The 23,279-nt window shown below is 42.8% G+C and overlaps 1 protein-coding gene across 1 annotated transcript in view; it reads right to left on the bottom strand.

Annotated features, from left to right (window-relative positions):
* Positions 1–17,972: 17,972 nt before the first annotated feature.
* zpax2 (zona pellucida protein AX 2) overlaps positions 17,973–23,279 on the bottom strand; it is a 31,756-nt gene continuing 26,449 nt past the window's right edge. Inside the window, exons 18-21 of the mRNA XM_055232085.1 lie at positions 22,976–23,165; positions 20,109–20,244; positions 18,674–18,761; positions 17,973–18,066 (exon numbers count right to left, since the gene is read on the bottom strand). Of these exons, the coding sequence (XP_055088060.1) occupies positions 18,011–18,066; positions 18,674–18,761; positions 20,109–20,244; positions 22,976–23,165 (470 nt within the window). The 3' untranslated portion in view covers positions 17,973–18,010. The remainder of the gene's footprint in view (positions 18,067–18,673; positions 18,762–20,108; positions 20,245–22,975; positions 23,166–23,279) is intronic.

The following is a 23,279-nucleotide window of genomic DNA, read 5'->3' as shown; positions in this document are numbered from 1 at the left end:
TGTTTCTCCTGTGTTCTTTAAGAATAGGATACAGTATTTTCCATCTTTCGTTTATTTCAGTTGGAAATTGGTCGTTCATTCCAAACGTGGTGCCCTCAGTTCCTTTCCCTTTATCAGTTCTTTGTGTTTAAAATATTCAATGCAGGATACAATGGGTCTAGGTTTGTTGTCCAAGTAGTTTCCAAAGCGATTAACTCAATGAAAAGTATTTTTTTGCTCAGCGTCAAGTGGGATTTTAAGATGTGCAGATATAAAGTTTGTGTCTTCTTTTATACTTTCATAAAAAAAAAAAAAAAAAAAAAAAAAAAACATATGTAAGAGAAATCCAACAAGCAGCTGGAGCATATGAACATTTTGTCTGGACACAGAGGAACTAAAAAAGATGAAGATGTACTATGGAGAAACCATGAAGTACCACTTTTACAGATGCTATTTGATGAATATCATGGAATAATACACAGAATGCTATTACTGCTATACTATGAAGCTGTCGTGATCCCTGTTTTGCTGTCCTTGTGTTCTCACTTCCCCCTCCCTCATCTGCCTGTCTCTGGGCGGAGTCCTGACTCCTCCTGCGCGCACCTGTTTCCCATCTACACAATCAACGGTCCAGGAAATGGGCGGACGACACAACGAGGTCCCTGGATGGAAAGCTGTGTCCAGCGGAGCTGCGAGGGTCCCACCGAGGGGGCAGAGGATACGAAGAGGTCCCTGGACGGAGAATGATGTCCAGCGGAGCTGCGAGTGTCCTGAAGAGGGGCAGATGACACGAGGAGGTCCCTGGACGGGAAACAGGCTGGGCGCTGCTGGATCACAGACAGGCACTGGAAGAGGAAGCCCCAGCAGAGGCCTGGCTGACCTGCATATGGGTCCGGATCGGTGCTCCTTGACTCCGGAGGACAGGGCGGTAGAACAGATCCCGCGGTGAGCAGCGTGGTGACCTGGTTTTCCAGCTGCGACACCCGCTGCACGAGGGACTGATTGTGCTCCAACAGGGTCCGGATGGTTTGCTCGTGCTGTCCGAGCATGTCGCCGTGGTGAGTAAACGCCTGTTGAAGCGTAGGGTCAGGTCTAGAGTCCGCTTGGTCCATTTCGGGCCGGAACGTTCTGTCGTAACCAGTGAGGCGTAGGGACCAAAGGTGCGAGACTCACGAAGTTTAACAATGTCTTTATTCACACTTTGTGTGAATAAAGACATCCGGAGCTGGTTCTCGGGCGGATATGTGAATCACGTGGGCGTTCCAGCACCGAGTGACTGGTCCTGACTCCTCTTATCCACGGCAGGTGGCGTTGATTGCGTAGATGGGAAACAGGTGCGCGCAGGAGGAGTCCAGACTCCGCCCAGTTTCGGAGACAGGCAGTGAGGGAGGGGGAAGCGAGGACACAAGGACAGAAAAAACAGGGATCACGACAGAAGCACTTCTGAAACATAAATGACCTTTGGCGGCACCCACACATGAAATCGCTTTTGCTATATTAGATTGACACTTGTCACACCTGCCAAACCATGAACCCCGAGAAGACCTGTAAACCCCCACCTGGCACTTTTACACTTCCAACTAAACCTTTTTAGAAGATTGTGATGGATTTTACAAATATGGGCCCTGACATGCACGTTTGCGGATTTTGTTATTTTTTAGTGATTCTGTGTGAGTACACGAAATGGGTAGAAGCATTTCCATGCAAAACAGAGTTTGGTAAAGAATTTGTTAAACATTTAGTGCAGAAGGTAATCGCTGGATTTGGTGTCCCTTTTCAGGTAATAGAACTCATTTCACAGCTAAGGTAGTTCGCAACACATTAAAGGCCTTAAACATTTCTCAGCATTTCAGTTGTATCTACCATCCTTCAAGCCAGGGTCAAGTTGAACATGTGAATGCTACTATTAAGAGAAAACTAGCTAAGGTTTGGCAAACTTGCAAAATAGATTGGGTCACAGCTATTCCTGTTGTCTTGATGGACATCAGGAACAGTGTAAACAGAACCACATGTTTTACACCTCACATGCTTTTGACTGGACAAGAAATGTGCAAACCAATTGGACCTTTCAATGAGGACTCTCTTTTCCTTGACTGAGACAACCAACATTATGACTATGTCCAGATGCTGCAGAAAATAGTCTCTGAAATGCACAAATGCAGAGAAAGGACTCACACTGTTCAAACGACTCCAGATGCTGACAGTGACCTGGCCCCTGGTTCCTGGGTCTACATTAAAGTACATAAACACAATAACTGGACTCAACCCTATCAAACTGCACCCTACAAAATCACTCAGTCAACCGGAAGATCCCACTCAACGCACCCTTGCCGAGGGTGTGTTGAGTGGGGTCCACTGGACGCACCCTTGCGAGGTTCGTGCTGATGTCAACACAGCTCCAGAACCAGTTGGGGAGGGACCAAGTACACCCATCCCCAAGGCTCCGGTGGAGGAAGAAGAGAGAGAAAAAAATATTTTTCTTAATCATTTCTATTTTTCTTGTTTTAGCTTGGTGGTATCTACACAATAATGAGATGAAAGAGGACCTCGGACAGCCAACAAGCTCAACCACAAACTCGACAAATATAACAAGCGTCATGCACCCTCCGGCTGGAGAGGAGGGTGCATGAGGTTTTCATTATATGTACATCCACGCCCACCACCACGAAGCACTAGCATTGTTAAGTATTTTGAAGAACTATTTATGTCCCAAGTAATCTCTCTAGAGACAGGTGCAGATATTGGAGCAAACTTATGGTTAAAATGGGTTCAATATACTATTAAAACTAACTCACCAGATGACCCTGGCTTTGAAACTTAGTTTAAATTTCATTATATTCTTGGTGTTTCCTTCAGTAGCTGTTCTTTGTTTCATCCATGCTGTCTGAACGTCATACATTTGATCAATCTGAGTGTTACATATTTTATACGATATTTTATGGTTTGAAGCTCTGCTGATATTTTATGAAATTGTCCACTTGATATCTTGATTTTTTTTATATATATATCTTTATGTTTTAGCTAAAACTTATGATTTCATTTTCATTTATTTTTGTTGAAAGGTAGCAACTGGCGCCTTTCTTTTAGTGATCACATGTGTATGTGATTAAAAGGGGGAATTGTGAACAATGTACAAATATATTACATTGCTTACAAAATTTTTGATTTCCCATATAACAGTGTCATTTCTTGTAATCAGAGAAACATTACATTTTGCCCAAGGTCACATTTCGCACTTTTTCACAATAGCTTCTTTCATACAGGGTGCATGACACCCACTCTATGAGGATTTAAAACACTGGTGTAACCTCAGATTGTTAGACTCTAGACTTTGAATTTGATTCTGCTTTGAATTTTGCTGTACATTGCCTTTAAACTGACTGTACAATAAAGATCTGTATATAGATGTGAATATATATATATATTCAATACAATTCATTTATTTTTGTAACGCCCGAAATCACAACAGTTGTCTCGAAGCGCGTTCATGTTTTGGTTGATGGGGGAAACCGGAGTACCCGGAGGAAACCCATCCAGACACGGGAAGAAACATGAAAAGCTCCACACAGAAAGGCCTGGGCGACCAGGGGATCCAACCAAACCTTCTTGCTGTGAGGCATGAGTATTGCCACTCAGCCACTGTGAGATATATATATATATATATATATATATATATATATATATATATATATATATATATATATATATATATATATATATATATATATATATGCAGTTGAGCATTTCCCTTAAAGTTTGCAGTTATTTATTAGTTATTATCATTGTGTTATTTCTGTTGTAAATGGCATGCAAATAGTGTGGTTCTTGCGCTTTAGTGTTAAACGAACAAAAAAACAAATAAAATGTTAGGGATCAGATATTTTGTCTTCTGCTCCCCCTCTTCTTGTGTGGTGATGAGGGCTCCTTCTGCAGCAGACCAGACCAAGCTCCCTAATGCAGATATCAATAGATAGATGATAGATACAGATACAACCCCAATTCCAATGAAGTTGGAATGCTGTGTAAATACAGAATACAATCATTTGCATATCCTTTTCAGCCTATATTGAACTAACTAAAAACTACAAAGACATTTAATGTTCAAACTGATACACTTTGATGTTTTTATACAAATATTCACTCATTTTCAATTTGATGCCTTCCAATAAAGCTGGGGCAGGGACATGTTTACCACTGTATTGCATCATCTTTCCTTAACAAACATAACAACAATCAATAAGCGTTTGGGAACCAAGGACACTAATTGTTGAAGCTTTGCAGGAGGATTCCTTTCCCATCATTGCTGAATGTACAACTTCATTTGCTCAGTAGTCCGGGGTCTTCGTTGTCATATTTTGAGCTTTATAATGTGACACATTTTCAGTGTGAGACAGGTCTGGACTGCAGGCAGGCCAGTCTAGAACCCACACTGTTTTACTACGAAGCCAGTAAAAGAGTGGAATATGGAGCCAGTATCTTACAGCACTGGTTTTAAACATCATGTACTTACATTGTAGAAACAGTCTTTATAAGATGTTTTAAGTAAATAAAATACATCACTTTCGAATTAAAATGTAGTAAAATAAAATAGTGTAGGGAGTGTCCAAATTTAACTTCATGAAAATGTTTTTTTTTTTGTTTTTTTTTCCCCACACTCTCCCCTCAAAATGAAATGTCGACTCGACATCATAAAACTTCCAAAGTACCACACATTACTCCACACTTTGTAACAATGTGTCACATGTAGGTAGGTTACCACTAAGCAGGAGTCAGGAGGTAATTAATACAGTCCTTGACCAAAGTCTTGTCCATTCTGTAGAAACAAAAGCTTATAACCTGACTTTAAATTAATCGATTGGTTTTAGAAATGTCTCATATGAAAGCTAAAACTCTCCCAAATTATGCTCAATATACTCGAATAAAGTTCCTGCACTGAAGAAAGATTGATCATTTAATGAACACAGAAAGGTCAGATTTTGGCAAGGCAAAAGTCTTGTCGCCTTGTCATATGATGCACCCAATCCTAGATTACAGCCTCACCTGTGATCAGTTACTGATCAATCAATTAGTGGGTGTGTATAAAAAGAACCCCAGCACACCAGACCTCCACATTAACTGCAACTTGACCTCTGACAGCATGCCTAAGATCCACCCTGAGACCAAAGCGTTAATTATCAAGAGGCTGAAGACCAGATCCACTGCTGAGGTGGCTGACACCTTCAATGTGTCTCAGCGTCAAGTACAAAGAATAAGAAAAAGATCTGAAAAGACTGGAGATGTTTTTGACAAGCCCAGGTCCGGCAGACCCCGCAAGACAACTGCTCGGGAGGACCGTTTGTTGATTCGAAAATCCAAGGCCAGCCCCTTTTCCACTGCAGCAGAGCTCCACCAGGCCTGGTCACCTCAAGTCCCTGTGTCAACCAGAACAGTTTGGAGAATTCTGTCTCGAAATGGCCTCCATGGTCGAATCAGTGCACAGAAACCAGCACTAAACAAAAGGCAATTAAAAAAACGTGTGGCATTTGCCAAGGCCCACAGCCTGCTAAAAGGATGGACACTGGAAAAGTGGCAGAAGGTGGATTTCTCAGATGAATCCTCGGTTGAATTACATCACAGCAGCCGCAAATATTGCAGGAGACCTACTGGAGCCCACATGGATCCAAGACTCACCCAGCAAACAGTTAAGTTTGGTGGCGGAAAAATCATGGTCTGGGGTTACATCCAGTATGGGGGTGTGCGAGACATTTGCAGGGTGGAAGGCAATATCAATAGCCTAAAATATCAAGAAGTATTAGCTACCTCTTACATTCCCAACCATAAAAGGGGTCAAATTTTGCAGCAGGATGGTGCTCCATCGCATACTTCTATCTCTACATCAAAATTTCTCAAGGCGAAGAAGATCAAGGTGCTCCAGGACTGGCCCAGTCACCAGACATGAACATCATTGAGCATGTCTGGGGTAGAATGAAAGAGGAAGCATGGAAGGCAAAACCAAATAATTTAGGTTTCATATGAGACAGGTTTTAGCTTTCATATGAGACATTTCTAAGACCAATCAATTAATTTAAAGTCAGGTTATAAGCTTTTGTTTCTACAAAATGCATAAGCGACAAGACTTTTGTCAGGGACTGTAGTCCAGAAAGATACAAAACTGGTTACAGTCCACAGTACAGTATGTATGTCCTTTTTTTATGCTACACGTCTGCAGAAGATGTCTGCACTATCCACCATAGTGAGTATCTGCATCTGTACTCAACATAGTCATAGCCTAACAAATAACCAAGATACTTTAGAGCACTCCGCTCTCAGAATGCAGGACTATTAGTGGTTCCTAGAGTGTCCAAAAGTACAGTGGGAGGGAGAGCATTCAGTTACCAAGCTCCTGTGCTATGGAATCAACTCCCTGCTGATGTTAAACAGGCCCCCACAGTCTCTGTATTTAAGACCAGGCTTAAAACCTTCCTCTTCGGTATAGCGTATGACCAGGTTACATAGTGAGGGAGTTAGGGACATTAAAACCCGGGATAAGATAGGCTGCAGTAGGAGATAACTAGCTGGGGGAAGTATGGCAACCTGAGCACTATCCTCTGCTTTGTCCTATTTTCTCATCAGCAATGCTATTCACATGTTGTCCCCTGTCCCACTCCCCCTGTGGAGTGTAACTCTTTCAGATGCCCCGATGACAGCTGGACACTCTCCTCCTCCCCGCCTGGCCCTCCTCCTTGCCTGGCTCTCATCCTCCTCGCCTGGCTCTCATCCTCCTCGCCCGGCTCTCCTCCTCCTCGCCTCGTTTTCCTCCTCCTCGCCTGGCCGATTTTTCTTGTTTTGTCTGATTTTTCCTGTTGTTTTGTTTTTGTGTGTAGGCAGCACGGTGGCTGACTGGCAACACTCATGCCTCACAGCAAGAGGGTTTGGTTGGATCCCCGGGTCGCCCAGGCCTTTCTGTGTGGAGTTTTTCATGTTTCTCCTCGTGTCTGGATGGGTTTCCTCCGGGTACCCCGGTTTCCCCCATCAACCAAAACATGAACGCCCTTCGAGACAACTGTTGTTGTGATTTTGGGCATTACAAAAATAAATGAATTGAAATTGAATTGAAATGTGATGCAGCTGCCAAAATAACACAATGAAATCTTTTTTTTTTTTTTTTTACATATCTATAACAATAGTGGTAACAAAATGAATTTAAGTTTACCAACGCCCACCCATTTAGTTATCAAAGATAAGCTTTAAACAAGAATTATTGCCAGTTTTACACTTTTTTCTCTAAACCTTTGAAGTGCTAGGCTGGCCTAACTTATCAGAAGTAGATATCACACTTTGTTTTCTTAGTCTGAAAGGATACTGTTTAGCTGGGATGTGGGCCGGACCCTCATGGTCACTGGAGACAGACTCAGACAACATGTAACCCTGGCCCTCATCTCTCTGTTGGGTCCTCTGGCTCCCCCATGTCAGCGATTTCTAGTGCCAGCTCTGCTCCTGTGCAGTCATCTGTGTCGTGGTCCTCACTCTGATCAGGTGCTTCAGCTGTCAGCTGAGTGTCCCATTGAGTGTTATTTCTAGCTTGCAGTCTGATTATGATATGCCAGTCATCTTACTTTACTTTATTTTATTTAAAGGACAATGTGCAGTTACATTAAAAGATGGCTGCACCAGATTTAGCATAATGCTACTTTCCATCTGTAGTCCTAAAACAACAACTAATATAACAGTTAAACAGAAATTAAAACAACAATTAACACATACAATGTAAAAACAATACAGTACAGATCAGATCTTAATTGGCTGTGCTCTCTGGTGTGTCCACATGAATTGGTTTCCTATTGTCTCTTTTCTTTTTCTTTGTGCATTTATGGGGAGAAAGTCACATGGCGTCAGTAGATTCCTGTACATTATCGGAATGCGTCGCTATTTTCTGGTTTGATTTCATACACTGGGCTGTCTTGATGCTTCCTCTGAGTGAACATACACATGATCTTCCCAGAATGATCTTTGTTTTTCCTGGCCCACCTTACTCTATTAAGTACTCTCGGCCCAGGGAGTAACTCAGTTCCATGAATCTTTTTATCATGGAGGGCTTTACTCCTCATGTCCTCTTTGCAGGCTGATTGTGAGGCCAGTTTGTAAGCTTCAGTCATTTTTGCCCTCCATTTTTCAGCATAGTCCTGATGATATGAACTCTTTTGTCTCAAATATTAGATCAATTGGCAGCTTTGGGCCAAACAGCAGAAAATATGGCGCATACCCTGTTACTATAGGAATGGACCACCTCGGTGAGAATGGACTTCCAGTCGCTCTTTGCTGCTTCAGGCAAGTTTCGGAGCATACCTAACAAAGTACGATTAAACCATTCCGCCCCCCATCGTTTCCTTGGGGGTATTACGGTGTTGTTTGTGACCCATGAACCTCATTGTATTCCTGCAACTTTGCAGACAGATTATTTTGGAACTCTTTTCCTGGTCATGGTGAAGACAGTCGGACAAACCAAACTTGAGAGCAAAGTCCCCAAAGATCTTTTCGACGGCAGTGTGGGCAGCTTTGTTGCGGCAGGGGTAGGCCTGAGCAAAACAGGTGAAGTGGTCCATTATAACTAGAATATACTCATATCTGCCTTTACATCTTTCTAGGTGTAGAAAATCAATAGGCACTAGTTCAAATGGGTAGGTAGTGACAATGTTTGTTAGTGGTGCCCTTGTGGGCCTGTTGGGATGCTTATTTTTCAAACTCGAGACTCAACATCTCGATGCATATGAGCCCAATAAAAGCTATCCCTAATCAGATGCATTACTCGCTCCACCCCCAAATGGCCTATGTTCTCATGGAGCTCTTCATAAACTAACTTGTGGAACTTTTGGGGCAAGAGTAGATGGTTGCGGGATGCAGTTTTTCTATACAGCAGTCCATCATCCCCTACTTGCAGCTTGTGTTTTTCCCTGACTAGGGCTGCAACTTTACTGTTGAGCTGCTTTACCCTTTTTGGTCATCACCCATCACTGTATCCTCTCCTTGTGCTTTTTCACAACAGTCTTTGGTATTTCAGCAATTAAATGGATTTCCTGATCTGTCTCACTAATGAGAGTGGAAATGGTCATTGGGCAAAGCCATGGCTCATTTTCTTGTGACTTTAAGATGGCTGCCTGAGCTACACATTGCATTATTTCAGAATGAACATCTTGTGTGCATTTGCTCATGTACTGCTCCATATCTAAGGGCATACATGAGAGGCCATCAGCGTCCCTATTGGCATACCCTGGGCAGTACTTAATCCCAACTGGAAATCTGCTAATTTTGCCACCCACCTCTGTGTTGTGACATTTAACTTTGCAGTGGTGAGCACATATGTAAGAGGATTATTATTGGTATATACCATGAATGGCGGGGAGTAGTACAGAAAATCACAAAACCTCTCACATATGGCCCACTTCAGGGCAAGGAACTCCAGCTTCCCTGAATAAAGGTGGTCGTTTTTCTCGTGGTTTGTGAATGTCCTGCAGCTGTAAGCAATCACCACCAGTTTGCAGTTTTGTCAGTGGTACAGCACCACCTCAAGCCCTTCCTGTGAACCATCACGATGCAAAATAAAGGACTCCTCAAAGTTCGGGTTACCTAGCACTGGGGGCTGGGAGAGAGTCAGTGAGTTGGCACAACACTGTATGATGCTCAGGAGACCATTTAATCTTATGGGATGAGGGCAGTTGGCCTCCTCCACCCTGTTTCTTTTTAGTTGATCTTTTTGGGATTTGTTTTGCTAGGTCTGTTCTGTCATCAGCAAAGAGGTCATAAAGAGGCTTTTCTATACGAGAGAAGTTCAGTAAGTAGCTATGATAGTATGAGACAAAGCCTAAGTTTTCTTAACTCTCCTCCCGTGGCTGGCTGGTTCTGTTTTAGGGCCTGCACTGGGGAAATGTCAGAAGAGTCCATAGTGTAGCCCTCCTCTGTGACTAATTTGCCAAGGAAACATACCTGCCACTTGAATAGTTAACATTTACGTGGAGTCAGCTTTACTCCGTGGGTTTTGTAATGGTGCAGGACGTTTCTCAAGTCAAGCAGGTGGTCTTCAAATGTCTGTGAATGAACAAGGTTATCATTGAGGCAGACAAATATCATCCCTCAACCCCCACAAACACTCCTCCGTAGATCTCTGGAATGCTGCCGGGTCCTGAGGACAAACCAAATGGAATTCTTACCCATTCGAAGAGACCCCAGGGGGTGATAATCGCAGTAAGGGGCCGGCTTGACTCTTCCAGAAAGCCCTGGTGATACGCCTTCCCTTGGTCGAGGACTGAAAACCAGGAACTTCCCTTCAACATGTCCTGTATGTGGGGAATTGAGTGACAGTCTGGTATTGACTTTTTATTGAGCTCCCTAAAGTCACAGCACAAGTGAAGGCACCATCTTTCTTTCGCACACAGACAATGGGACTAGACAAGGATGACTTAGATTTCGTTATCCAGCCCCTGTTTAACAAATCCTCCAGATATTCTTTCACTTCTTTATGAAGTAGCCTGGGAATTGAGATGTATGTCTTTAACAGGAATAGGATCATTCAGTCTTATTTTTGCAGAGAGGAAATTTTCCCAACATCATACTGATCCCGTGCAAATGCATGTCTTTCATCCCTCAATAGCTGTCTAACTTTTTCCTGTGCTGTTTGAGGGAGATGGTCGAGGGCAACTGGGGGCTCCCAAATGTCCATAGGATCAATAACAGCAGTGTCTATTTCTTTTGTTTCACTATTAACCATTTAAGTTTTTTGTTTTTTCATGTCTAGGTCTGTCAGTACCTGGCTGACAGAAGTGGGTCTCATATCTGCAGGATAGTTTTGGCTCTCTGTGTCTGTCCCAAAACTGTTTTAGCTTGCAGAATGTCATGACTGGTACAGTTTGTAATGGGAATGGTGGGCCTGGAGCAGCTCCCCTTCTTTAACTGCACTACCCCATTCTCCATCTGTAGCCCATCTGGTAGTTGAGTGTACTGGTTTGGCTCAAACAGTACGTCCTGCGTGTTTGTGAGTGTACCTGCCCTGACGGAACAGTTAACTGCTAGTGCACCGCTGTGTGTAATGGACCTAGTACAGCAAGTAAAGCCAAGCAGCGGGACTACAAGGGACATATGCAAAAGTTTGGAAATTTTCTGACTGAAGATGTCCACAGGACAGCATTACCTGTCACTACAGATGAAGGCGCACAGGGACACGTAGCTCAAGGTTCAACATTATGGTCAAGCAGAGAAGCTGCGTGAAACATGGTCTTTATGAGCGTCTGGACAATTTTGTGAATGAGTAGGAGTAGTGGATATTAATTACATGTCGCCAACGACGAGGGCGCACTTGAATGTGGCGTGATTTGATTATTTTGATTAGGACTTTACCTGGGCATGGAGGACAGAGCTGCATATACAGGAACCTGGAAATGCGTGTGGGCAAAAGGGGGTAAAGAGAAAGTGAGCCCTATCCCGCGCCGCGGGATCCAGATAAGCGCACCTGCAGCACAGGCCTCAACAGCCGTCTGACCACACATGGAAATGGTCATGTGGAAATAATGCCCCTTCACATTTAATGGTGGTCAAGGGGGCATATGTTAAAGTCAATATCACTTTTTAACAGCATAGTGTTATGGCATCAACACACAGCCTGGTTTTAATCAACTGCTGCACTGTCCTCATGTGTGTGTTACTGCTGACGACACCTGTGACCTCCTGAGCCCAAAACATCCATGTCACTGTTGACCACATCTGTGACCTCCTGAGCCTGGATGTCCTGGATGTCCACCAGCGTAGTCTGCTCTACAACATCACAAGCAGCATATGAGCGCCCACAGTTTATTGCAGAAATTATTCAAATTCTTCTTCACAATTCACATTCTTATCTGTTACAAATAGATATAGTTTTGCTCAGAGCAGATCCAGCAACCAGTGGGCCTTCTTGGTACCTGATCCTTGAGCAGGGAGTGCTATTGCCCCGCGGTTATTGCGGGGCTGATAGGGCAGTCATAACACTTTTGGTGGCCTTTGGTGCTCTTTTATTGATGCATTCACATTTTCAGGCGCTGAACAGCTCCTTTTCTAAGTTAGCGTGTGGAGGGCACTCATATGACATGGCAGTATTCAATGCAATTTCCCACAGGCACACAGAGCTTAAAGGGTGAAACTGTGAAGAAAAAAACAAAAAACAAAAAAAATATACTAGAGATAACAACCCAATTCTTGCTGTGCAAAATACACCGTGGGGATTTAGTTTGGCTCTATCACCTTGCAAACTAAAGTTATAGTTGTTTTCAGTTTTTATTGCCTTAAATGCATTTTCCTGCAAATGCAGCTTCCTCCTCGGAAAACGTGACAGTGGGATTTAGGAGATTCTCAAAGTATTCTTTCCACCGCCCATCAACGTTCCCAATTGAGGTCAGCAGCTCTCCGCTTGTACTGTAAACAGTGTTGGTGGCACTGCTCCCCCCTCCTGAGACAGACGGTTTGCCAGAATTTCTTCAAGGCCGACCGTTAGTCCTCCTCCATGGCTTCCCCAAACTCCTCCCAGCCCTGAGTTTTTGCCTCTGCAACTGCACGGGCTGCGGTACCTGTCGGCTGCTTCAGGAGTCCCACAAGCCAGCAGGGCCTGATAGGACTCCTTCTTCAGCCTGATGGCATCCCTTACTTCCGGTGTCCACCACTGGGTTTGGGGATTGCCACCGTGACAGGCACCCGAGATCTTGGGACCACAGCTACATGCAGCCACATTGACAATGGAGGAGGTGAACTTGGCCCACTCAGACTCCATGTCTCCAACCTCTCCTGGGATATGGGAGAAGCTCTCCCGGATGCGTGAGTTGAAGACCCTGGTGACAGATTGTTCCACCAGACGTTCCCAACAGACCCTCACGATACGCTTGGGTCTGCCAGGTCTGTCCGACTTCCTCCTCTGCCAGTGGATCCAACTCACAACCAGGTGGTGATCAGTTTACAGCTCTGCCCCTCTCTTCAGGTCAGATAACATGACAACAAAGTCGATCATCAACCTCCAACCTAGGGTGTCCTGGTGCCATATGCACTGATGGACACCCTTGTGTTCGAACATGGTGTTTGTTATGGACAAACTGTGACTAGCACAGAAGTCCAATAAAAAAAACACTGTCGCTGGCCTTGTCGTTGACGTGGGCATTGAAGTCTCCCAGTAGAACAATGGAGTCCCCAGTAGCTAGTCTCCCAGTCTAGTAACCCTCCCAGGGACTCCAAGAAGGCAGGGTACTCTGCACTACTGTTTGGCCCGTAGGCCATCCACTACCCATCCCCGAGACCTGTCCCCGACCCGAAGGCGCAGGGACACCACCCTCTCGTTCACCAGGGTGAACTCCAACACGTGACAGCTGAGTTGTGGGGCAATGAGCAAGCCCACACCAGCTTGCTGCCTCTCCCCATGGGCAACGCCAGAGAAGTGGAGGGTTCAACCCCTCTTGAGAAGTTGGGTACCAGAGCCCAAGCTATGCATAGAGGTGAGCCCGACTATACCTAGCCGGTACCTCTCAACCTCCTGCACAAGCTCAGGCTCCTTACCCCCCCAGCGAGGGGCATCTACAGCCAGATGCTGTGTCTGTGGACTGGGTCACCGAGACACCTGTCCATGACCACTGTCCAGTCCTCTACGCACCCGACCTCTATGAGACCCTTGGCGGGTGGTGAGCCTACAGGAGGGCAGACCTCCGTCATCCTTTCGGGCTGAGCCCTGTGGGCAAAGGCACTCACATTCGAGCCCCAACCCCAGGCCTGGTTCCAGAGTGGGGCCCCAGCTGCGCCATACCAGGCAACGTCACGATCCTTGTTTTAATTCTCATCATAAGGGTATTGTGAACTGCTCTTAGTCTGTTTGCCATGGGAGACCCAACCAGGGGCATAAAGCCCCGGGCAATATAGCTTCTAGGATCATTTGGGTACACAAACTCCCCCACCACAAAAAGATGGCAGTTCAAGGGGGAGAAAATAGTGCAATATGGCCCTTTAAAGACAACGTCAATCATAACTATAGCAGACAAAAGCATAAGGACACATAATTCACTGATCTAAAACAGCTTAACAGAAACAATTGATTTCTGTCTGCCCCTTTACAGTGTAATTGCAATTCATCACTACCATGCTGATGGTATGGTATGGTATGCTTTTACATAGACAGGGGATAGTGCACAACATTACATTGACTTTAAAAAACAGGAAAGTTGTCTGGTGCCAGGTTATAGCATAAATACTAATTTCCACCTGTAGTCTCTGGACAGGCTGATGTTAAGTAAGAAGAACAGTTTGGTGTAGGTGGATGAAAGACCTCTATGCCTAAGGTACATACATCAAAATACAACACAACTCACCCCTCAAATACACAATTTCTAAAAACATTTAGTTCTCACACACACACACACACACACACACACATACCAATTTATTCACACGTAATCAGTCAATTTCAGATTCTCTCTCTCTCTCTCATATATATATATATTATATATTATATACAGTATATATATATATATATATATATATATATATATATACAGATATATATATATATACATATATATATATACAGATATATATATATACAGATATATATATATATATATATATATATATATATATATATACATATATATATATATATATATATATATATATATGTATATATATGTTGACAGCTGGATATCTTCCTGTGGGACCCCAAAAACAGGTGGTCAGTGGGCGACCTGTACCTGGACTTCCATCTCTCCATCACCACCACATTAGCTACAGGCTACTACATCTGACCACTATAAACTTTAGTGCTGACTTCTGTTTGGTCAGGAGTGGAGTTCACATGTGAACTCTACTCTTTTGTTACTCTTTAAAGTAGACATACTGTGCTTGTGTCTGCTATAAAGTTACAATCCATGACACTCGTGGATCATGGTGATATAATTTGGACATTTTAAATCGCAATATTTATCTATCTATTAGAAAACTACGGTACCCAATGGGATCTGAAGTGGCTGTGAACATCACAACAAAGCGAAGTTGCCTTCATCTCTGATGGATAGCTGCAGATCAAGCTAGGGAGTAGTTTTTCATTTGTGTCAAAATGGTACTGCTGAATCTTACATACATCACTGATTAAAAAAACAAGTGGCCATATACCGGTGGCAGTGAAAGCGGAAAGTAGTCTTGAAAATAAGCAATCACGTCGTCACCTTTTGTTTTGAAAATGCTATATTCGCCAAAAACACATTGTTTTATAAGTTTCACTTTAATTTTTGACACTCTCGATCATACAGCCTAGTCAGTCAGTCACAGGCACACAGAAAGAAGTTTTATGTCTAGGAAAACTCAATTGATTAAAACCATCCATCTGTCTTACAGACATGTCAGATTCGTCCTACCTGTAGTCCTCCAGAAGCTCAGATGTGTGAACTAAACTAAAGGGGAGGGTGAGGAGGGAGGAGGAGCAGGGTTTGAAGGTGCTCACCTGCTCCTACTAAAGGGAAGACTGAGGAAGGGGGAGGAGGGCTGGGGGTCTAGCTTGACTTGCACTTCACACTCTGCCCCTGCAGGTGGTGTCACTGCACTCTGAGGCTTTGTGACTGAAATTTCAACCTCAATTGACAGCACATAAAAGTTTAGTTTAAAAGAAGTTGATTTGGTGTTTAGTCCCTCTTTAAAGGCTGTATGCTCACCATGTTTACCAAAAGCAGTCCAGTTCCATTATGTTACCCAGAGTTTGAATGTGTGTGTGAGGACCACTATCTGGCTCAGCTCCTCCATGTGCAGAAGGATTCCAGTGTGCAGATCCCTGTTCATGTCAAACGCTTCTCCATCAAGATGTTCACCTTCACACGACAGGACCAGGTTCTGCAGAAGCAGGTGAGATGTTCACCTTCACACGAGAGGACCAGGTGAGATGTTCACCTTCACACGAGAGGCCCAGGTTCTCGAGGAGCAGGTGAGATCTTCTTGTGAGATCCCAGATTTGCAAATATTTGAAAAAATCTTATCTATATTAAATTTTTGTGTTAATTGATCAAATGTTTTGTTAATGAACAGGTCTGCTATAGAGTGAATCCCCTTGAGATCCCACTGTAAGAATGTTTTATCAGACAGTAATTTTTGCCATTTTTTTTTTTTAGCGACAGACACTATTGGGTTCTGGCATTTCAATTTAGAAGGATCTGAAGTGTAGTATAATAGTGATCTCAAAGAATTTGGGGAAAAAAGCTTGACCCTGCATCTGTTCCCCGTCAGGTTTATGGCTTCCACCCCAAAAGGACATGCAGATTACAACATCAGTAATAAATACGAAAGTTTGGCAATCCCATACACTCCAAGAGTTTGGGATGAAATTGTCAGATGTAGGGCTTTGGGCAGGGCATCAAAAACATTTGGCTGACCAAATGAGCGTCGTTTCTACTAAAATGATCAGAATAGGCCCTCATAGTTCGAGTTACCTTTACTATTTGTGTCATGGAAGCAACTTTCACTCCAGTCCATATGCCTCAGCTTTGTTCCTTTTGATAAAATGTGGTGAAAAGGAGCAAAAATATTTAAATGGAGAACTGAGGGGTATAAAATGAAGCTTGTTGGACATAGCCAGGCTTTAATTCAGTGAGATGGCTTATAAAAACCTGAAGCTCATCTCAAAGGTAACGATTGTCATGAAGTCAGTTAGTCATGGAATTTGTAAAGCCAAAATTTGCGCTCCAGTCTCAAACTTTGGTTCAGGGGCATATGCTGTGTCATTGGACCAGTTTTACGCACAGAATGGGCCATTGGATTAATATTTTATAATCAGCTGTTGTGTTTTAAATTTAAAATCTTTTAAAAACCTATTTCTGTAAATTGAGCTGTATATAGCAGATTTGAAGGAATTTCATTTTTCTTCACATGTTTTAACAGGTTCCATTTAATGAAGTGTACCCTATAAACACATCAAAAAAAGACCACCATTCCGGTCCAGGAGGGTGAGTGGTTGCACATACAATAGAATATAAAACTTCTGAATCTGGAGATGGACTTTCTGAGGACGATAGAAACCGATCTGGTAAAGGACTGAAGAACTGTGCGTAATAGCACCACTAGTGAACGCATTTGAGCCTCTGAAACCTCTGTCTGAACGCTTGTTTCTTATACAATGTATAACCACTGCCAATATGTACAGAAAGATTAGATCTGTTGCTCTTTGAACAAGTCTAAATCTAGTCAGGAGCAGGTCAAGAGCCTAAGTTCAGTTTAGCCCTGCAGCTGTGTTACTATAGTGACATAACCACACTAAAAAGTGAGCTGCCTTCAGGAATTCCGGTTTTGAACTTGACTAACCTAGCTTAGCCACCCATCTCGCTTTGTAGTACAGTATACCCCTCTGCTAGAGCAACAGCATCTCCTTGGAGACAAGCAGGTGGTGGACCCTCCACCAAACAAAGGTAATACAGGTTTGCTCAATTATGTTTGCAATTAAAAATAAGGAAGCTGAATAGGGAATACACTTGCTTTAATCTGTTGTAAAGTTTGGTTTTGTTATCTGGAAAAAGGGGTCAATAGATGACACAAGATGCTAACAAAGTTAAAGTTGGACTGGAACTTTTCTAGTGGTGGGATCACTTTGTCTCCATGCAGATGTAATTTCTTTGCCTGGAATGTTCCGCATGGTAACTTCAGTTACATGTTTTTCTTGCACAATACCTGGAAACATGGATGCTGAGAAGGGTCCCCTCTCCACACAGCTGACCTTTAACTTTGACTGTTGGCATCACCAGCTTGACACCAAAGAGATGGATACATTTAATGCTATACTGGGAAACATTCTAGGCTATGCATCAGCAAATGGTGGATCCTCTACGGAACATTTACGAAGCTCTTTTAAAATGATTTGACAGAAGCTGTAACATATCTTCGACAAATCCTTTTCTGATATTTCACACCAGATGTCCTCTCAGGAAAAACTCTCCATGAATCTGGCCGCGGAGAAATGCTTTGTAAAACATGACAGAAGCACATTAGTATTAAAAGCCTTTTATTGTGATAAAAGTTTGGTTCAGCTGATGAAGATGGGTCCTGAGGAGACTTCTTCCTGTGCAGACACTCGGGGACCTGAGGGAGAGGACTGCATTAGGAAACTGAGGAATGACTTCGGGGGAAAAAAAGTAAACAATGTTTTTTTTGAAGACCTGTTGAGCTTATGTGTGCTCTATAGTTATAATCTATGACAACTGTGAATCATTGTTATAATTTGCATATTTTGAATCTCAATATTGATCTAAAATGACTTCAACAAGTCGGCTGATTTCTGCGTTAGAAAACTGTGGTGCCAATTGGGGCTGACCTCGCCGTGAACATCACAAAGCGCCACATTCTCAGCACCCCCAATAGACAGCTGCACATCACACTAGTGATCTGGATTTGTCTTCATTTGTATCAAAATGACTACGTAACCCTGCTGAATCTGAAAAATCCAGATGCATAAAAGTGAAGCACAACTTTGAACAACTGCAAACTTTCACATTTACATGATTTTTTTTATGGTGCAATCCTCATAATCTCTTCATAAGTCTCTGATATAAAGCAGAGACTCGAAAAGTTTTCACATCAAGTACCAGAAAAGGTTTAGATCTGGAGGTACTCAAATCTAAGTCTATAATAGTCTAAAACATCATACACAGAGGCAAACCCATAAAGTTGAGGGCAAGCCTGCTCTCACCTTGCAGCTGGCCGGAGCACTGTCCAGAACACACGGGGTCCATAGGGTTCCTGGGGTCACAGATGGTCACGTCACAGTGGACAAAAAGCTGCAACACACACCACTGTTAGACTGGCCACTGACAGTTTTTACCCAAATCAGAGCTCAAAGGTTTTGGAGGCATCAGTTTCAAATTGCTCAGCTCAACCCAATAAACACATTTTTCCACCTCTGACCAATAATGCAAGTCACCATTTGTATTAAAGACCTATTGTGCAAAATTGACTTTTCAGAGTTTTTAACCATGTTATAATTGTAGACTTACTTAACTTTATTGTCCCCAAGGGGAGATTCCTTTCCACATACAGAGCACGTCTGACATACACACAGATAAACACCAAACATCACAGTCACATAAACACATTACAAAAACAGACATTATGCCTCAGCGGGGCCTGTTTAAAAAGGCAATGGCTGCTGGGATCAGGCTTCTACCGAACTGTGCCCTCCTGCACCTAATCCCCCTGTACCTCCGTCCTGAAGGCAGAGGGATTAGATGGTCCTGGAGGGGGTGAGTGGAGTCCTGTGTTATGGCGAGTGCGAAGCGTCCAATAGCCCAATTATTTAGATCTGTGAGATTGGGTGTGGGGAGTCCTATGATTTTAGCAGCTATGCGTGTTACTTTTATGAGTTTGGTCTGGTTTTTAACAGTAAGCATGTTATAGAAGCAGGTGGAACAGTACAGTCCGATGGGCTGAATGATAGATTTATACAACAGTAATAACAATCAGATAATAATAAATAATAGTTGTTTCCACTCAACATTTAGCTTCTCGAAATTGCATTTGGAGTGATTTGTGCACGTTTGAGCCATCTTTAAATAGCTTATTTTCAACAAGATGCCTTTGGAAAAAAATCTCTGTAGTGTGCACATCCAGAGGTGCTGACAACTTCAAGGCTCTTTGTTGTGATGCCATTTACTGCGACATCAGCTCCCATTGGGCACTGCAGTTTTCTAACGTGGACTTGTTTCTTTCAAGTTGTTTTTGATGAATATTGCAATTTAAAATATTCAGATTCCACAGGTAGATTATAACTAGCACAAGCACAATAGGTCTTTAACGCTTTGAGAAAAATTTGCATTTGATTTGCTCAGGACACCAAAATGCAAACTTCTGCACCAAATAAAAAAAAAAAAAAAAAAGGCAAAAGCCCTCAACTACAACGTTAATGTATCAAGACTACACCTGCATGGGAGTTCATGCAAAATCAGTTATTTAACAAATTACACCGTTTCCTAGCACAGTCAACAGTCACAATTTAAATATTTCACACTTTTACTAAGACACCATCGACCAATTTAACTGACTAAATGACCAAAGGCCTTCAGCCCTACAAAATCCATTTGCAAGTGAACCAAGGCTGACAGTTTTCAGACAAATGGGGCATGCCTTACCTGATGACTGGACCACTGGAAGGTTGACAAGGACAGACGCAGCTCAAACCTCTTGAGTTGAGGTGGGAAGGAGACTCTGGAGTCCTCCCAAACGGGGATAAGCTTCACCGGAAGAGGGCTGTCCGGGTTGACGCAGCTGCAGGGACACGGAGGAAGATGACATAGGTTAAATGACAGGACTCATGGACAATCAGCACACTCATCAAATCGATTCTGCTTGGGAAGAATTGAATGATTTTCCTATTTTTTATTAATGCGAAAATAGCAATGGTGAACCAACTTGCTATATAAAATGTTTAAATACACTAATGCAAAAATAACTGATTAGAATTATATTTCAGGTTGAACAGTTATTTTAGGTCAACCTACTACACCATAAATGAGATGGGGGTTGGAGCAGAACAATCTATGACCCCCTTTAGACCAAAAAGCACTTTCTGTCCTCAAGTATCAAATCCTTCCATTAACACATTTTGTAGATTGGTTGAACGAGATGCTATGGATCTATGCAAAAATAAGTATAATTATACTGATAATTTAACAAAGGAAGAAAAGAAAGCATTACATGAGTTCATGAATGATAAAGATATAATAATAAAGCCAGCGGATAAAGGGGGCGCAATTGTCATACAAGACATGGATAAATACGAAGCAGAAATACACTCACAGCTATCTGATGTTACCTATTATAAAAGACTGCCTGCAGATCCCACTTTAGCGTTTCAGAGTGAAATATTCCAGTACTTAGAGACTGCATTATCACGTGAGTGGGTGACCAAATCGGAGTTCCAGTTCTTGTGTTGCAGTAATCCTATTATACCGTTTTTTTACACACTGCCAAAAATACATAATATTGATAATCCTCCGGGCCGTCCTATTGTAGCACAGATTGGCTCGTTATTGGCTCCTTTATCGGAATATGTGGACTTTTATATAAAAGAACATGTACAAAAACTACCAGCATATTTAAAAGACTCTGCCGATATTTTATTAATAAAATCGGTAGTCACAGACCTCCCTGAAGATGTGCACTTACTCACGCTGGATGTCTCCAGCCTTTACACGAACATCCCACATGAGGAGGGGCTGGACGCAATGAACTTTTTTCTACAAACGCGTGAACTGTCTGAGAAGCCCCCTACTGAATTCATCCTGAATCTGGCGACTTTCGTCATGAAATACAATTACTTTAGTTTTAATAAGACATTTTACCAACAGGTGTCAGGTACAAGCATGGGCACGATATGCGCACCTAATTATGCCAATCTTTATATGGGTTATTTTGAACATCTGTATATTTTCAACCCTGAGCATAACCCTTATCACAAGAATATTCTGATATATTTCAGATACATTGATGATATATTCTGTGTTTTTCAAGGCAATCATGAGCAGGTAACAGACTTTGTGAATTTGATGAATCACTTTAAACCTAATCTAAAATTCACAAGTGAAGACAGCAAAAGGAAAATTCATTTTTTGGAAATGTGGATTGAAATTAGGGGCGGTCTCTTGAGTACAACACTGTATCAAAAGCCTACGGACAAGAATACTCTCCTACTGGCCACGAGTGCGCACCCCACGCACTTAAAAAGAGGTCTCCCTAAAAGCCAGTTTTTTCACCTCAGACGGGTGTGCCAGAGTACAGAGGACTTTATAGAAAAGTCCATAGAGATGAGGGCAAAATTCATGGAGAGAGGATATTCTCAACCGTGGATAGAGGAGGCTTATCAAGCTGCGTTATCCAAACCAAGGGACGCACTTTTAACGAACAAGGACTCAGTGAATGAGAGACGTTTTTCTGCAATTTTTAATACAGTGTACTCACCCCAGAGCCACAAAATCAAATCAGTCATTTTGAAACACTGGCACATTTTAAAGACTGATCCGGAATTGACACAATTATTCAAAGATCCACCTCTGTTCACATATAGAAGAGGCAGAAATCTGAGAGATGCCTTGGTACATTCAGACTTCTCTTATGGCATAAATACACCAAACGCGCAAACTCTTATTGCCCCTCTTCCTAATGGTAATTATAGGTGTGGCAGTTGCGCACAGTGCCATAATACCATCAAGACCTCTCATTTCTGCCAGCCTTGTACTGGAAAGAAGTTTCAAGAGTGTCATCACGTGCGCGTCAACCCACGTGGTGTACCTGTTGCGTTGTCCGTGCGGTCTTGCATATGTGGGAAAAACCACACGAAAACTAAAAACCCGCATCAGTGAACACAAAAGCGCGATAAGACGCCAAGATGCGGACTCTCCTGTAGCTGCCCTCTCTCTGAGTTATGAGGGAGATGTAATGGAACCTTTTGGGGGGGTCAGTTATGTCATTTATGTCAATTATGCTGTTTTTTACGAAAATCCAAAGTATATAGTATATATCTGCTATTTTTTTCTGATTGGTAATAATCATTATATTTTTCTGGTTATTATCCATGTATTTTAATTCACAAAAAACGTTCGTAAAGGAAATTATGCACAATCTTGCGGGTGTTTTTTGGGTTCTGATTGTGAATACATGTGTCTTACGACCATTGGTTGATTAAACTATAGGGGGCGGTCCCTTGATTTATATAAGGGGAGCGGAAGGGGCTGTCCTCATACCTGAAGGTCAGAGCGACCGAAACGTTGTATGGAATAAAATTGCATTAAGAGTGAGACAGTGTGCGGGAGTTTTTCTTTAATTTTTAGACAAGTGCTTCACCTCCTACGCACCTGTCGCCCAGTTGGGTGTGCGGAGTTCACACAGAAACGAGGTCAACCTACTACACCATAAATGAGATGGGGGTGGGAGCAGAACAGTGGGGGAGGGGCATGAGCTGTTGATAGGCCATAAATGAGGTCCCGTGTATGTCTGGTACCCATTGGAGATTAGGTCCCATGCAGGCGTCAAGGTCCGGTCCTGGTCCTCCGTAGCCCAGCATTTCTCCAGCTCTAGAGAAACACTCCCCTTCAGCGCTGGCTCCAGCTCCACTTCAAACCACAGCACCTCATGCTGGGCCTTGGAGAGCGGGAAGTCCTCATCTGTGTAGAACTCCCGGAAAGACTCATCTGGAATAGCATCATGAGCAGGCACAAAGATTGAAAATAATACTAGATACAAAGTCCTACAAATTACTCCTAAAAAGGGGGGTCCTCAAATGTTTTCAGTTTAGTTTGTCTTCA

Source organism: Periophthalmus magnuspinnatus, chromosome 24 (assembly GCF_009829125.3).
Source record: "Periophthalmus magnuspinnatus isolate fPerMag1 chromosome 24, fPerMag1.2.pri, whole genome shotgun sequence".
In the NCBI taxonomy this organism is placed as follows: Eukaryota; Metazoa; Chordata; class Actinopteri; order Gobiiformes; family Gobiidae; genus Periophthalmus; species Periophthalmus magnuspinnatus.
This window is presented reverse-complemented; position numbering and strand designations above follow the sequence as displayed.